This window comes from Echinops telfairi, unplaced genomic scaffold, assembly GCF_000313985.2.
Source record: "Echinops telfairi isolate 266 unplaced genomic scaffold, ASM31398v2 ScPeMD7_7469;HRSCAF=8507_1, whole genome shotgun sequence".
In the NCBI taxonomy this organism is placed as follows: domain Eukaryota; kingdom Metazoa; phylum Chordata; class Mammalia; order Afrosoricida; family Tenrecidae; genus Echinops; species Echinops telfairi.
Window position 1 is genome coordinate 123,848 of NW_022111373.1, and position 17,585 is coordinate 141,432.

Below are 17,585 nucleotides of genomic sequence, written 5' to 3' on the forward strand. Positions count from 1 at the left end.
ATTGCCCTTGATCAAGCCCTACCAGGCCTCCTACACCCTCCTTGCCATCAATTTTGGATCACTTGTTGTTCCCTTGTCCCTGGGTTTGTTAACACCCACTTCCTCCCCCCTCCCCCCTCTCCGGTGTCCCTCCAGATCTGTAGGTCCATTTGTTTTCTCCAGATTGTTTACCCCGCCTATCTTATGTAGATAGACCTGCAGAGATAATAATATGCACAAAAACCAAGGCAGAGCACAACAAAGCAACAAAAGAAAACAGAACAACAATAAAAAAAACAAACAAAACCAATGACAATAAAAAGAAAAGCCTACGAATAGTTCAAGGTCTGTTTGTTGACCTTTAGGAGTGTTTTCCTGCCTAGTCTGATGGGGTGCCAAGCCTTGGCCCCAAAGTCTATTTTTGGTATTCCCTGGGGACTTCATTGCTCTGTTTGGGAGGGATATACTTCAGAATTGATAAGGGGCTGACCTACTTCTCTTATCCCTTGGTCTTTTCCTCTTGCCCAGGAACTTGTCCAAATAAAGAGAGAGTTCCTGTCCATTCTCTGGGACTATGTTTTCTACCTTTCCTATGAAAGTCTTTACTTGTACTGGTGGGTGGGGGGAGGGATCTGCTGCTAAATGTGCTAAGGAGCTCTTTGCCTCAGCTTCATTCCCTCAGTGCCCAGGGTGCAACCATTAGACCACATGTCCAGAAACAAACACAAAAGTGAGTCAGGATTCAAACATGGAGCCCAGCAAGCCCAGACTGAAATCTCCCTGATCTTCTTAGCAGTATGATTTTGACCAGGCTCTATATCCATCCTCATCTGTAAAATCAGAATAAGATTTCATACCTCAAGGTGAAACTAGGATGAGTAGGAGAGTGGGAAGCACTTTAGCCCAGTGTCTGGTCTATAGTTTGTAAGGACCGCATACATGATACACTCTTCAACTTGTGGTTTGTTCATGTGATTGAACTTCCCTCACTGCTGCTGAGTTCTTCCTTGGCCATTAAGCATGGCCACAGATGACTTGGGCACTTTAGAAGCACACACATTGAGATCTGATGAGTTCGGTGGACTGGCTAGACTACTAGCCAAAAGGTTGGGATTTTGATTGCACCTAGAGGTGCCTTGGACAAAACCCTTGCTAAACTTCCTCAGGAAAGTTAGCCATTGAAAACCCGATAGAGAACAACTCTGCTCTGACAGGCATGGCATCTCCGAGAGTTGGATTAACTTCATGGCGGCTGGTTTACTATAATATAATGGCTGTGAGTATGTGTGTGCATGTGCGTGTACATGTGCACACAAATACGTATATCTTGAAATCTAATATAAAGATGATACCAGGAGGAAGCTCAAAAATATTTTTGAGCAGTTTCAGGATTGTTGCAAATGTTCAATAGCTTGAAACCTCAGTAGTTTATCAGTCTCGTTGTTCTAATCTTTTTTGTGAATCTATTATCAATTTAACCTTGATAAAGAAATCTAGACCAAAATAAAAAGAGCAGAAAAGATTTTCCAGTCCCCAGTTTTTGACGTAGCACTAACCTTTGCCTCTGTTTTGAAGGGCTTTCTGCCATCTCCTCATCTCTATTCCCTTTGTCTCGTTATCCTTCTCTTGATGAGGAGAATTTGAGTGCTTGTATATAGCTGCACCTGCCAGCAGCTACCTGGCTAAAGCAAGACTTGCAATTTGTAACTTAGATATGTTTAGTTTGGCCCTTTTAGTATTCTAAAAATAAGAAAATGTCATAAAAACATAGATTTTTGTTTTCTTAAACTCGAATGTGTGGTGGCGGGCGGGCGGGCTGAGTAGCAGCTGTTTTTTGTAGTCGAGGCAGGAGGCCTCCAGTTCCCACAGTCCCATCACTCCCTATGGTTTTACACCTGGCCTACTTGACTCATTTACATCCACCCTTGCCTGGCCCCTGAAGGCACTTGATCCCACACACCTCTGAAGCAAATTATTAGCGTTTTCTCTTAGTCCCTAAGTTTAGTGTGCGACAGTGGTTCTGATAGGGGCTGACCTGTATGACTGGCCTGGAACACATCATTAGACTCCACATACTTAGTGGACAAGGTGGTCTTGGTTGTGGGATGTAGGCTAGCCTCTAATAGACTCTCTACCTTGAGCTTGCCTCATTCCAAGGTACCCAGAATAAAGGCCTGTGTGAGGGAACATTAATTCATTCATTTTTCTTCACCAATTACAAATGAAACCCTATGCTAGGCATGGGAGGTAAAGTGGTGAAAGAGACTAACACAGTGGTTGCCCCAGGAACTCAGATTTTGGAAGCCCTTGACTTCAGGATGTAGGATGCTTCCCCTCCTACCAGGTTGCCTTGTTTTTCGCCTCCTAAGCTAAAGAAAGGATGAGAAAAGTTTGTGGGAATCAAGCTACACCTGAACCTGCCTGAATGATGCTCTACTATGCAGTCTCCGTAGGATGTCACAGTAGGGACTTTTCTGACCTAGAACTTATGACTGCCATTGCAAGTAATAGTAGTAGTGGGTTCCATGTGCCTAGAACTGTTGTTTTACATCATAATACCTTGCCTAAAGAATGTTGTATATACTGTTAATATTGCTACTTTATAAATGTGGAAACTGAGGCTTAGAGAGTTAGGTAATTTTCTCAGTCACCACAAATGGGTTAAAATTTTGGACTATCTGATGCAAGGCTTGAGTTCTTAAATAGTACTGCCTTCTACCTTGCAGTAGTCAATGCCCTCTATTACATATGACATAATCTGATGAGGGCCTCCGCTTTTTTTTTTCTTCCCATTTTATTGGGAGCTCTAAAGATATTATAACAATATGAAGTTCAATTAGATGAAGCATGATTGTACAATTGTTGCCACTATCATTTTCAGAACATTTTCTTTCTTTTTGCACTCTTTTGTATCAGCTCCCCTTTATCCCCACCCTTTCCCTATCCCCCAAGAATGCTTGTTATTGTATAAAATATTATTATTGTTATTCCTTTCCCCCCCCTGTATCTTGCACCATCCAATGTACCTGTTCACCCGCCATTCTGTTATTATCCATTCTCCTCGAGTGGGGTTATATAGTCATTATTACTGTCAGTACACCCCCACCCCTCACTCTTTCTGTACTCTCAGGGAATCATTATTCCCATTACAATTCCTGAAGGGTTTATCTATGTTGTATTTCATGCATCGAATTATCTTAATTACACACATGAACATATGTAGGTCTAACAGGATTAATGACGTAAAACTAATACCATAATAATAGAGAGAGGAACTATTAAAGAACTAGAGGATAGTTATGTGTTTCAATAGTGCTATACTGCACCCTGGACATATCATCCCTTCCATGTGGCCCTTCTATAAGGGACTGTCCCATTATCTTACAGGTAGTTTTTGGGTCTCCATTTTGTTGATGCTCCTTCACATCAATTTGATTACTTGTTTTTGAACTTCTGATACCTATTCCCATCAACACGCCGTGATCACACAGGCTGGTGTGCTTATTCCATGTGGGCTTTGTTGCTTCCCTGCTAGATGACCACTTGTTTAACTTCAAGCCTTTAAGATCCCAGACACTATATCTTTCGATAGCCAGCACCACCAGCTTTCTTCACCACTTTGCTTATGCATCCGTTTTGTCTTCAGTGATAGTGGTTGGGAAGGTGAGTATCATATATTGCCACGTTATTAGAACAAATCGTTCTTGTACTGAGGTAAGATGAAAGTAGAGGTCCAAAGTCCAACTTCTTCCTTGTTGCATTTATATATATAAATATATAGGCAAATACAAATACTTATAGACAAATACACCTATCTTTATATATTTTCATATGTTATACCTATATTTATACCTATATATATAACTTTTATTTTCTTGTTCTTTCCTCTATTTCTTATTTCTTTCCTCCTGCCCTGCCATCATATTTACCCATCATTCGCCTCTCAGTAATTCCTCTCAGATACATTTCAATTGCTCAAACACCAGGAACGCTATCCCCTCCTCACCATCACTTTTAGATCTCATGCTATTCCCTTGTTTCTGTCATTATTGCCTTATTGTTCCCCTCCCCTCACCTTCTCCTCTTCTATGCCCCCACCTCCAAAACTTCGGTCCTGTTGCCTTGTGATAGACAGGCATCAAAAGAGAAAGAAAAGAGATGGGAAAAAAAAAAAAAGCCCATCCAAATCATGTCTCAGTATTGCCCTGGCCCCAAGTTGATGAGTATCCTTCTGATAAAATCCATTGGTCCATTCCCCTTTTCTTTTGGGGATCCATCTCCCAAGAGCTACTTACCCTACACCACTTATACCCTTTTAGTCCTCAGTGTTTGTGTTCAAGGGGCACACTTTCTCCAAGACCCCATTGCTCTTTCTGCAGTCACAGCTGGAGTGGTGCAGTGCCCCACCCCGAACCCACTGTACCTTTAACTTTCAGTGCTGAGGGCCACCTCTTGGCCAAGATATTTTCCTTACTGGTCCTTCACAAGGTCTGAAATTCTACTGCCTGAATTTCATTCCTTTATTTCTTATTAAAGTGCAAAATTCCATGGAGGGGCTTTACATTGCCATTATTAACACTTTCACACCGTTATAACCTCCTTGACAACTAATTAAAGATCAACCCTTGTGGGACCGGGCAGGTTGGGGGATACCTGTCTGGAGCTGGAGCACTGCTCAGAAGAGGCACATTAGACCTCTCATGCAGGGTTAGAATTGTTGGGAGACCAAAATGAGATATATGTAAAGTACCTGGTACAGGTTTGGCTTCATGGAAGGAATATTTTAAAATTACCTATTGTTGTTCTTTTCGGGAAGGAATTGGGTGGTGGAGGAAAGTGATGACAGGAGTAGTCAGGGGGCTGAAATGACCTCCTGGTGTGCTAGTGTGGGTTCCTTGGTGCTCTCCCAAATGCACTTTCCCAGAGTTTGGAGCCCTCTAGTTCCAATGTCCTGAGGTCTTGCTACTTTTATGCAAGAACAGGTTTTAAAAAGGGACTGGGAGGCTGGGAAGGAGCAAAAATGAATAATACTCTGTATTTATATCATATCTCTGTCTTCTAAGTGCAAGCGCTCTACAGACACCATCTCATCTATCCTTCATGCTCTCTATGGGGTAGAAAGAAACAGGTTTAGGAAGCAGTTTCCAACTTGCGTATCCTCTTCCCTCAACCCAGCTGGGCACTCACCTTCCCATGGGTATCCCTTCCTCCATGGATTGGAGTAGCCTAAGAGGCCATTTACCCATAGACTCCTGGGGAATTGCCAAAGCTTTTACTGTCTCTGCTGGGCTTCTTGGAAACCAGTTGGGCCTCAGCTGTCTGATTTTATATAGCCTACAGTGGCTATTTGGAACTTTACTCTCTCCTTTGGATTGCATTTAAAAAAATGTACAAGGCTTTTCTATTGTAAAAGCAATATGTGTGAACTTTAAACAGCAAACAGTATAGAACAGCGGTTCTCAACCTGTGGGTCGCGACCCTTTGGGTGTTGAACGACCCTTTAATAGGGGTCACCTAGACACAGCTCCTCTATCTGTCTCCAGGCAAGTCTGCCCACAGGCAGCTACGCCCACATACATGAGTACCCAGCGTGAAGACTGTTACCCATGCTACATCATGCTTCAAGACAAAGTTTCATTTATTTGTCATTAGAAAGAAATATTTCACAACATATAATCATATATTGTTTTTATGATTAATCACTGTGCTTCAATTATGTTTAATTTGTAACAATGAAAATATATCCTGCATATCAGATATTTACATTACAATTCATAACAGTAGCAAAATGACAGTTATGAAGTAGCAATGAAAATGATTTTATGGTTGGGGTCACCACAACATGAGGAACTATATTAAAGGGTCGTGGCATTAGGAAGGTTGAGAACCTCTGGTATAGAAATATAGTAAATTAAAATGGCCTCCTTGATTCCTTTTGCCAACTCCTCTACCTAGTCTGTTTCCTGGCTCCCCTATTTTCCAAGACAGTGTGGGACCTTCTGGGCTTTTCCTTAGACACACACAAAAGTACCGCACACCTGAATTAGCCTGCCCTGTTCATTTAACCATATTGCCTCACACATGTTTGTGAAACTGTGGGTGACCAGACATGCCTGAGGAGGGGCCGAGGGCCATGGAGGGAGAAGACTGTGCTATTCTTGTTCTGCTTGTGTGGTGCTTCGCTGTGGTGGATCACGCTCTCTCCTTTGTTTGCTCAGAACAAGTTTGCGCTGACCAACCCAGAGAAGAGTAGCACCGAAGAAACAGAGAAAAGGGAAAGCGAAGCAAAGGAGAAGCTGGACCTGGAGGGCCTGGAGGTGTTTTACCCGACCGATGAGTGGCAAGCTCTTCGCCCAGGTACCAATCCCACCTCTGTCCCCATTAAACGTACTCTGAATTCAACCTGCATATGTCCTTTGTCCCCACAGGGCTGCTTTGAAGGAGCAGCCATTCTCTGGCCTGCTGGAGGAGAACAGCGTGGTCTGTCCAAGTTGTGGCTGTAGGGCTCAGGGACCTTCATTTTCCAGCAGAACAGACATTGAATGTCTGAATGCCCTGGAAGGAAGGCAGGTGGTGGGTGGCCGTGCTTTCTGAGCAAGTGATTGAAACTTTCTCTCCTTGCACTTCTGAAGCACAGGAGAGTCAGTGACATGTGCCTCGCTCTGCAAATGCTATTTCGGGCTCTGCTGCTCGGCTCAGTGCTGCTGAAATATTGTTCATGGGAGAGTCCTGAGTACCGGTGTGGGACAGGAGGGTTCTGTTGTTATAGGAGCCTGTGCCAAGGAATGGGGGCTCGTCCTGGCCTGGTTTTTAAGTGGGGCATCCTCAGAAGGGACGACTTTCTGACCCTTTCATGATGAGCCTGGCCTCACGGCTTAAAATAAGGCACAGCCAGTTGTTAATTGAGTGTTTACCATATGCAGGTGCTGTGCTTGCTTCTTGGACATGATCTTATTAATCTTCACAGTAATAGAAACTAGTATTATATATTTTTAGATGAAAACATTGAGTCTCAGAGAGGTTAGGTCACTTGTTCATTGTCATTCAGCTTCCCTGGTAGTGTGATCCCAGAGCCTGGACCTGCCCTCCTCCCTCTTCCTCTTCCTAGTTCCAGCAGTCCTTTCTAGAGCCCCACCATGCTGAAACCTGGGCCTATCCTCAGCTTTAGGCTGTTCGTATTCTGCTCTGTGGCAAGGTGGATGGCAAGGCCTGGCACCTGCCACGTGGTATTTCATCACCACCCTGCCAATATTTATTACCATGTCTTTACTGCCCCCATTGCTGCTATTCTGGCAGTGGCAGTCTTTGCTTTGCCAGCCAACTTTCTGGTAGCGATGTCACTCCTGCTGCGGTTGCATACGGGTAGTTGCTGCCACGGAGGTGTGATGAAGCACCAGCAAGCCAAGTGGGAGCTGATGAAATTAGGCAGAAGAAGATTTGAGGAATAAGAGATAGTGGGTTCAGCAGATTCATCCCCTGACTGCCCACCCTCAGCTTCTCTGAGAATGGAAAGGGAGAAGATAATGGGCTGTATCCACTGGCTTTTTGTGATACAGCTTATGTCACTTTTATCCAGGCATTCGATGGAGGTGTTAGGTAGCTGGTAGCTGGTGCCTACATTCGATGGAGGTTAATATCCTGTGGCCCCCACTCCTCTGTCATATGTTTTTATGGCTGAGTGTGACCTTCAAGGCCTTGGGTCTACATTGTAGAGCAAGGCTGGAGGATCTGACACTGAGCCCATGCCCACTCCTCTGTGCAGGGGGGTTGCTATTTATTGTTGATCAGAAGATCCCCTGGCTATAATTGTAAAAAAGGAGAAATAGCCACAGTTTGGGCAAAAGGGGTCATATGTTTACTCTTAAAGCCTCCTGGAAAATTAGAGTGGAATACTCATTTTTACACTTAACCTGGGGGCTGATGCCCCACTGACTTCTTCCCCTGCCTTCTAGTTTCTCAAGGGCTTCTCATAAGCTCTTCTGCTCAAGCTTCCTGTTTAGTTCCCCCAAAGTCTTCTTTCTTTAACCTTGAGATCTTTTGGGGAAAGTTAGTCACATTTGTGATTGAGCATAGACACTCAGACCTGGTAGCTTGGAGGGTGGCTTGGGCTGGGTTCTCAAAACTCAATGCCATTGAGTCCTTTCCTACCTAGAGCACCCCGTAAGAGTAGAATGGCACCTGTAGTTTCCGAGACTGTAGATCTTCAAGGTCGTAGACCGCCTCTTCTTCTGAAAGATGAAGGGTTTCTAGAGGGTTCTAGATGGTTCTCTAGAAGCTTAATTACATATGTATAAAGACAGGTTTTTGGAAAGGAAATGGCTCACACAGTTGTAGAGGTGGGCAAGGTTTTAGTCCTGGGGTCCGATGTCAGGCTAGAGGCTTCTTCTAACGCATGGAGCTGACGATGAACTCAAGAACAGCCGATCAGATGGCAGGCTCCCGAACCCAAGGTCAGCAGATGAGATTGCAGGCTGCTGCCAACTCCCAGGATTGGCAAGTAATGCATCAGGTTGCTGAGCCAAGGCCAAAGAATTGGAGGCTAGATGATAAACTACCCACACTCAGCAGGGTACACGCTCAGCAAAAAGAAACCAGGCCTTTCCACAGCATGCACATATATTGAAAGCAGGCCACTCCCCAAGGAAAATTCCTTTCATAGATTGGCTGCTCATGGAAGTAATTGCATTATATTAGATTTCGTCATGATGAACGACTACATCTTAACTCTCAAACCACTGTGAATCTTGGCCCAGCCAAGTTGCCACAAAACAGAGGGGAAAACAGCATTGGTTCTAATCATGCTCGCCTTACTCCAAAGCGTTTCTTCCTACCTTCATCAGCAAAGCAGGACCAGAGAGGGGAATGCACTAAACATCAGGTGTTGGCCATATCAATCTCCTATGGCTTCCCTATTGCCATGAGGCAGGGTCCAATGTACCATATTAATTGATTACATCTTGTGGAAGTTAGGTGGGAAGATTGTTCTGACTCAGTATCTGATATAGTTTACTTTGGGGTCTAGTGCTGTGGACTGAAACCGTAGGAAGATATTCTAAGACAAGAAAGATATTCTAAGGCTTTAGTGCAGGGCTGAGATGTTTTGCATGTGTCTAGATATTGAGGAAATATTATATGTGTGTCTGTTGTTTGGAAGTTGACCCCAGTGGTCTACATGGATGGCTGGCGCTTGCTTTTAACCAGAGTATAATATTTAATTCACTACATGCCAAATTCTGCCTGGGAACTTCCAGCACAGCTATCTAAAGGTCAAAGGGTTTATAGCCTCTCCTGGAGATTTATTTATGGGTAGGTAAATGGAGAGGGAGTGTAATTTAATTGGAAAGAGGGGGCAAGCTTAAGCCACAGCCAGTCCTGGCTTCAAATCCTAGGTTTGTTTCCAGGGGATCTTGGGCAAGTCACTGAATCCTCCTCCCCTTCAGCTTGCCCATCAGTGATGTGAGGGGGGTGTCCTGCTCAGTTTGCTGCAGAGGCTGTTGTGAAGATCTGATGAGGGGTAAGTGTGGAGCCCTCGGTCCGATTCCTGACATGAAGACATCACTCAGCATATAGTTGTGATTGGAACTGGTAAATTTTCTACCTGTATCACCTTTCAGTTTAATTTGGAATTGAATGACAGTGAAGGTACATGACTATAGCTTTCCTGTCCTCTTTGCTTTTAAGATAGAGATGGAAACTTTTAGGATGTGAAGGAGAGGCTTCCATGATTATGAAATGTTATTTGTTTTCCCTCTGCCCCTCCAGAGAGACTGTGATGCGGGAGTAGATAAACATGTGCAGAAGGTATTAGCAGAGCGCTCCTTGCCTCAGAATCAGGGATATGGTACCGGAAGATGGAGGGCTTTTGAGAAAATGGTAGACTGCTAGTTAATGTCTGGGCTTTGAACCAGTTCTTTCAGAGCTAAGAAGGGAAACCACGGTGGGTTGGAATTTTCAAAATGTGGATTCCTGGAATGATAACATGAACTAGAAAAATTACAGGTTGACACTTTGCTAGAAGCTTAATCTTCCTCTTAAAAAAACAAGGACAGCATCCATATTGCATAGCAGCCTCATTTCTTGTGTGGAAGAAACAGCAGTAACCTGCTCCAAGGCTGACTTGCTGCTCTGATATGTATAACTCTCCATCATCCTGGCAGCTCACTTATGCCTCTCTTTAGTGTTCCATTCCGAGCCCTCAACTCATAATTTCCCGTGTTTGGTTGGTGTTGCAGGCACCCCCATTTTGAATGAACTGGTTTAAACTGATTTTAAACCGTGGTTTATATTGACAGTTATTGATAGCCCAGTATCTTCTCTCTCTCAAGTTTTTGGAGGCAGAATAAAAGTTCTGTTCTCCAGGCTCCAAGTGGGCATGACTAGGGAACATGGGCTCTCATTTGAAGGCACATTTTCCAGACTGCATCAGTCTGAAACATCATGGGATTAACCCATGACTTCATGGGTCTTCCCCCCAGGCCAGATGGGAACTGGGTCCCAGCCAGTCAGCCCTGAAGCCCCTTCAGGTCCCCCTCCTGAACTCAGCCTATCTCGGTTATTGTTGTCAGCATCCTCCCTATGGGCCTTCTGTTCCTGGAAGTGATTTTCCTGTTTCTCTGCTGGTTTATTTTGGGATCTGCCTCACCTTACGGAGGCACAGCAAGCGTTTGAGTGCAAATTCAGCATCAGCTGTTCACAAGCAAGCAGAGGAAAGCTGTTTGCTGCCAGGTCCTCTGAGTTCTAGGCAGAACACTCAAGAATTTGTTCTGGGCCTGAAGACCACTGAGCACCAGGAATTTGTGCTGTGCGCTTATTACTGAAAACTCGTTATGGCCAGATCTTGTGGGCTGTCTCCTCCCTGAGCATTTTCTGAGACCCGACTTGGTGCTATGCCTTGCAGTGGTAGCCAGAGATAGAGATAATGGCTCACATTTATGGAATGGAGACTCTGCCAGGCATCCCTGGAGGGTAGGGGCTATATAGGTCTTCATTTTTATAGATAAAATTGAGTCTCAGAGAGAAGTGACTTATCCAACCAACCCATAAGTGGTTGGGCTGGGATTCAAACTCAGCCTTGTCTGGCTCTAAAGCCAGAGCGGTTAACTTTAGTCACATGCTGTCCTCTGGCCCCGACCCTTCAGGACCTGATAGTTCTCCAGAGTATACAGAGACAGAAAAAGGCACCAGCATGTCACAGGTGTCCTGGTGGAGGTGTCTTCGGCTCAGTAAGGGCACAGAAGGATATGCTGAGGCTAGATCCATCTCCGCTACTCCTGAGATCTTGATGGACTGAGTCACTTACTACACATGCTGAACTTTCAAACCCACCAGCAGTTCTGTTTTGGAGCTGTGTGGCGTTGGTTAGGTTGCTTAGAATCTCTGAATCTTAGTTTCCTTGTGCAAAAATATAGATATCCACTTCACAGAAATGGTGTGAGAATAAATAAGATTAACATGTAAAATGGGTTGCATAGGGAATCTTTAATAAGTGGCAGTAGCTGTTATTAAAAAAACAACTCCCCCCCTCCAAAAAAAACCCCAAACAGACTACTCCCTGAAGTGATTTGCCCCTCTCCCCTCTGGGACCTGAAGGGGAAGAGGGGTAGGAGACAGCCTCAGCCAAAGGCACCTTATCCTGGCCATTTGCCAGTGCCTGCGGGTTGGACTTGCTGCGGGCCTAGGGCAGTGAGCATCTCCAGACTGGAACCTGGGACTCCTCAAAGACCTGAGATGACTTCCAGGCGCCTGTGAGACTCTGCAATACCGGCGTTAGCATACATAGTCCCCTGGCTGGGAGCATGCAGGAAGCCTGTGCAGGGACATGTTCATGGGGGGGAGGGGTGCGGGGTAGGGGGGGAAAAGAGGGGGAAGGGAAAAGAAAAAAAAATCCAAATCAACAACTGATGAGAGCAATCCAAGAATTATAGAGCACCAGCCATCTGGTCAGATCATTTCAAATCTGCATGAGCAATAGGAGGGAATTGAATTTTAAAAACCTCATTTATAGTAGACCAGCTACTCTGGTTTCAAGTATTTAAGGGATGAGTCGGATTTCCTGCAGCCCTGGACATCTGTCTGAAGGAGCACCTGACTCTAGCCTGGGTGACTTCAGAACTGTCTCTGTGGGCCAAAGTGGGGACAAGGGTCCCAGTGCCTCTGACCAGGTTCTGTGATTGTGAGGCAAGGGACTCTCCCTCTTTCCTAGCCTCCACTATTCGGCCTGGAGGGATCTCCCATAGGTCCCCAAGATTCTGACCTTCTGTCTCATCCTCCACACACGAACTTGTACACACATTCTGAAGGCCCTGGACAGCTAAGGAGGGTTGGTTCAAGGAAGTTTATGCCTAAGCCCCAGTGTCTCATTGAAGTGGGCAGTGGTAATAGCTAGAAGAGGAGATAGCCTTTGTCAATCTTTGATCCAGACTTAAATATAGCACTAAAAAGGTCGACCAGGAGCTGGGTAGAGGAAATAGCGTGTTATTAAATGGGTGTCAGGGTGGTTAAGAGCCCTGGAGACACTGTCAGGTAAGTGTTGAAAACTGCCAATAAGATTCAGAACCACGAGTTACTCCACAGGAGATAGATGAGGCCATTTTCTCTTATAAAAGTTTATAGCCTTGGTTGCTGGGGAGTCAGAATTGACTCTGGCAGTGGGTTGGGATGGGTTGTCTCTTCTCTTGGACACAAGTTGCTGCCTTCAGCAACAGTACAGAGTGAGGTGTTCACCAGAACTTTCATTGATACTTCCTTCTTCTGCAGAGTACTTGCAAGTTCCCTGAGGAGTCCCTAAGAACTTGATTTGTTCCTCTCCTCCCTGTACTTGTGACCTGTCTCCCCCTTACTGCAGCTCTCCTGCCTTTGCTAAGCATTCTCTACTCTGAACAGCTCTTTTGCACCTCAGCAAGATAAATTTGTCATGGGGAATCACTTGGGGAATGGCCAGATACCAGGCCTCTTGAGACATATGGGAGCAGTGTCTACGGCTTCAAATTATCCTCTAGTACTAGAGAGAACAAGACGGTGAATGAAAATACACGAAGGCCCCAAAAGACTCTGTGCAGAGAGTGTAGATTTCCTCATCTCACAGAGACCTCACTTTATATGTGAAGGTTTCTCACTAGCCTCCCAGGATGGCTAGTCACTACCCCTTAGCAGTGATACTCCATACCAATCTGGGGAACAGGTGGAAGATAGGGCAGGAAAGCCTGTGACCTCCATGAGGCACTTTGAGGCCAGCCGGCTGGCTGGCTGAGCTCCCTGCTGGCACCCGAGTTTCTCTGCCTGGGCTTGGCCTTCATTACCTGGATTGAGAGTCTTGGGTCCAGTTTGCAACCTGTGGACTTGGGTGGTGATGGAGAGCAGCTGTTGACCATCCTCTTCCTAACACGTATTTTTATGTTTAATACTCACTCTGGGCTCTTCTCCTCCCCTTCCCCTGCTTCCACCCACCTGTCCTCAGTGAGGTTTAATAAGGAGTACTTAGCACAGTGGCAGAGCGCCAGCTCCAAAGGCCTTGACACCCAAACTGAGATGAGAGCTCGGCGGAGGCAGGATAGAAAACTAGTTGCCAAAACCAGTTCTAGTCCTCATGCCAAGCTCTTGGCTTTCGCTCAGAGAATCTGTGTAGCCCTGACTTCCCTCCTCTAATATCGGCATCATTCTGCTGGCTAAGACAGTGTAGGTCATCTCCAAGGTTAGGACTTAACCGGCTTGGGAATAGCTCTCAAACTTGAATGAAAAACTCTTTTCCAGAAACTGTTGCATTTTTCGTTTTGTCCTACTGGAGGTAGGACACAAACCAAAAATGCTCACTGTCGCTGAGTTAATTCAGACTTATAGTGACCACATGGGACAGAGTAGAACCCCTCTCTGCACATGAGACTAAATCTCTATAGAAGTAGATGGCCTCCTCATTTGTGAAGTGGCTGGTAGGTTTGAACTGCTGGCATTTCGGTTAGCAACCCAAACCAGAACTTTTTTTGGAGGTAGAAATTGATCTGTAATTTATGGGAGGGAATATTGACTAGAGAAGACCAGGTAAGAAGCATAAATGGAGGGCGTGACATAAACTAATGCCTGAAAGTGAGAGTTTATCTGCCTGGTTGCAAAGGTACTGACGTCTGTATCAGTATACAGGATGTTGCTAGTGGGCAGCATCTACTCTGTGAGAAAGGGGTGGGAAGGTAGGAAGTGATACCGGAGGAAAGCTGATAAAGTTCAGCAGATTTAAAGATGTGAAAATTAGTGTAACCAAAAAAAAAAAAAAAAAAAAGTTAGTGTAACCTGTTAATACGTATGAATTCTGCCAACCAAACATAGGGCATACTGCATGATTTAAAATCAGGAAAGATGTGTGTCGGGGTCGTATCCTCTCACCATGCTTGTTCAATCTGTATGCTGAGCAAATCATCACAGAAGCTGAATTACATAAATAAATGCAGCATCATGACTGGAGAAAGACTTACTAATAACCTGCAGTATGCAGGTGACACAGTATTGCTTGCTGAACATGAGGAGGACTTTGGCCATGTCAGGAGACAGCAGTCCCTGGAGAAGGATATCATCCTTGGTAAGGTAGGGTGGCAGCGACAAAGAGGATGGATTGACACATGGCTTCAAAGATGGGCTCAAACATAAGAACCGTTGGGAGGACGGCACGGGACCAGGCAGTGTTTTGTCCTGTTGTCCATAGGGTCCCTATGAATCACAGCTGACTCAATCACTGGGTCATGATTCTCAGCATTATGTAATTATCTTCCATTTTTTAAATTTGATATAGTAATTATCCTATGCATTTTAAATTCTAACCTCTCTGATGTTAATGAGGTAGGAGTAGAGGCAGTTATGTTAATGAATCAAAATGCAATCACAGGATTCGGTTGTATTTTGACCCAATCTCTGTCCCCCTCTCCCCCTGCCCCCGCCCCTGTGAAGACCACACCATTTATTGACAAGGGCTAGTGTGAGAGGTGAGGAAACAGGATGGCGAGCCTCTATGGATTGCTGGGAACCCTCTGCCTACTAGAGCCCAATTCTGCCCTTCTTGCCTGGCATCCTCCAAGCAGCTGATCTGAGTAGTGAGGCAAACCAATCTCTTCTGAGTTACAAAAGTAATCAGATAAACAGTGATCAAAGGGACCTACTACTACCAAGAAAGAAGAGCTGGGGACTGGAGCTTCTTTTGGACTTGGGGTCCCTGCATAGGTAGCTTCCTAAATTGGGGGCAAGATTGATGCCAATATAGGTAGACATCAGCCTTGCCCACAGATGCTTAAAAGAGACCAAGGACCTTCCTCCTAAACTGTGAACCAACAGAGAAAGCCTTTCTTTAGAGCTGGTGTCTTGAATTTAGACTTCTAGCTTCTTAAGCTTGCTTAAAATACTGACAGAAACATGAGCTAGCTGAACTTTGAGCAACATTTTTGATACTTATTGCATGGAAAGCTTGCTGAGTTCAATTTGTTCACTTAAGATTGAAAATGTCCAACTTGTGAGATTCCCAACTTTAGCGTTGTAGCACTGATGACTCTATGGTCTTTTCCCACAGTTTCTGGACTGCGATAATTTCTTCAGTCATAGAAACTGATTGTCTTCCCTTTCTTGGCTTATCTGTGAGGTTTTCCCAATCTTATAACACTTGGTTCATCTCTGTGTTAGACAGGGTTATCTAGAGAAACAAAATCAGAACGCTAATAATTATATATATATTTATACAGATAGATATAGTACATAAGAAATAAACAATTAAATAAATTATAAAGCAGTACAAATGGCTCAGTGCAACTCACTCCCTTGAGACAGTTGTGAGACACTGACAGTCCTTTAAGTCTTAAGGGATGCCAGGTAGTCCTCTGCAGAGCAATTCAGGCTATCTGGCCACAGGCAGCAAACAGCAAGGCAGAGTCACCAATAGTCAGCCAGATGACAGGGTCTGACAGTCCCCAGCTCAAGAGATGTAAATTCCAATAGTGTGGCGAAGCAGGTCTTGAAGGAACCTCAAATTACAGTGACGCAGTCCACAGGTTAGGTGTCCCATAGGTAGTGTAGCTTGCAAATTGAGGCACAGAACAAGCAAGGCAGCTGCACACTGACTGGTCCGATAATTAAAGAGCAAGAGACAAGACAGGCAAGGATCCCGGAACCATTTATCTCTCCACCCTTCAGTTAATCCCACATATGTTCATTGGCCATGTTCTCAATCTCAAAACTTTTTTTATGTGGGGCAGCATTCTCGTGAACTTCTTGCCAAGTTTCAGTGATTGGGGAAGATGTTAAAAAGAGTTTTGTTGGAACTGATTGTAATGATCAATGTACAAACACCCCCTACCCAAGGGGGAGTGGGGGCGTGGGGACAAACAACAGAAACATGGTTGAAGGGAGATAGCAGATGGTGTAAAATATGAAAATAAAAATAATTTATAAATTATCAAGGGTTCATGATGGTGGGGGAGGGAGGGAAAAAAAGAGGAGCTGATACCAAGGGCTCAAGTAGAAAGAAAATGTTTTGGAAATGTTGATGGTAACATATGTACAAATATGCTTGATACAATTGATGTATGGATTGTTATAAGAGCTGTAAGAGCTCCCAATAAAATGATTTATTAAAAGAAAGTTTTGTTAAGAATTTAATATTAGCCCTGACATCAAAATTACTGCTTTCCCCCATGACATGAAAAGTGTTATTAGAATTTTTTTTAAGGAATCCTAACAAGACTAAGAAGAGGATATTACTCAAAGAACTTGTCTGCCCATCCACTGATCACAGAGGCACATTTAAATATGGTTTGTTTGTTTTTTAAATCCAGGCATCTATAAACTGGCATGCTGGTAGTAGCAATACTTTTTAATTTACTTCCCTTTGAACTCTTTCTGTAGATTAAAAAGCTTGTATATTTGATTAGCTATTGCTGCAATTGGTATAACTGAGCAGGGGTAACTTTTTCTGAAATAGTGATATGATGTAAACGTTTTTTATTTCTTGGCCTGTGGGTTGGGGGAAGTTGTTGTTGTCAAGTGCATTGAGTTGGTTTCAACTCACAGTGACCCCATTTCCAGCAGAATGAAACCCTGTTCAGTCCTGTGCCATCCTCACAATTACTGGTACCTTTGAGCCCATTGTGGTGGTCACTGTTGTGTCAATCCATCTTGTTGATTATCTTCTTTTTCACTGTTCCTCCATATTAGCAAGCACGATATCCTCCTCAGGGACTGTTACCTTCTGATAACATATCCAAAGTACATGAGACAAAGTCTCACTGTCTTTGCTTCTAAGGAATGTTCTGGTTGTACTTCTTCGAAGACAGGTTTGTTCTGGCTGTCCATGGAATTCCAATATTCTTTGCCTACCCCGTCATACAGAGGCTTCAGCTCTTTTTCAGCCTTATTCATTGCCCACCTTTCATATGCATATGAGGTGCCTTGGGCCAAGTGCTCTTAATCCTCAAAATGACATCTCTGCTCTTTAACATTTTCAAGAAGTCTTCAGCAACAGATTTGCCCAATGCAATACGACTTTTGCTTTCTTGGCTATTGTTTCTATGAATCTTGTAAGTGGATCCAAGTAAAATGAAATTCTTCACAACTTCAACCTTTTCTCTTTTTATTATGAT

The 17,585-nt window shown here is 44.3% G+C and overlaps 1 protein-coding gene across 2 annotated transcripts in view; it reads left to right on the forward strand.

Moving 5' to 3' along the window:
- SIL1 (SIL1 nucleotide exchange factor) overlaps positions 1 to 17,585 on the forward strand; it is a 331,892-nt gene that overhangs the window by 102,190 nt on the left and 212,117 nt on the right. For both annotated transcript variants that reach the window (XM_004696651.2, XM_045285135.1), the window contains one exon: positions 6,198 to 6,336. In XM_004696651.2, the coding sequence (XP_004696708.1) occupies positions 6,198 to 6,336 (139 nt within the window). The remainder of the gene's footprint in view (positions 1 to 6,197; positions 6,337 to 17,585) is intronic.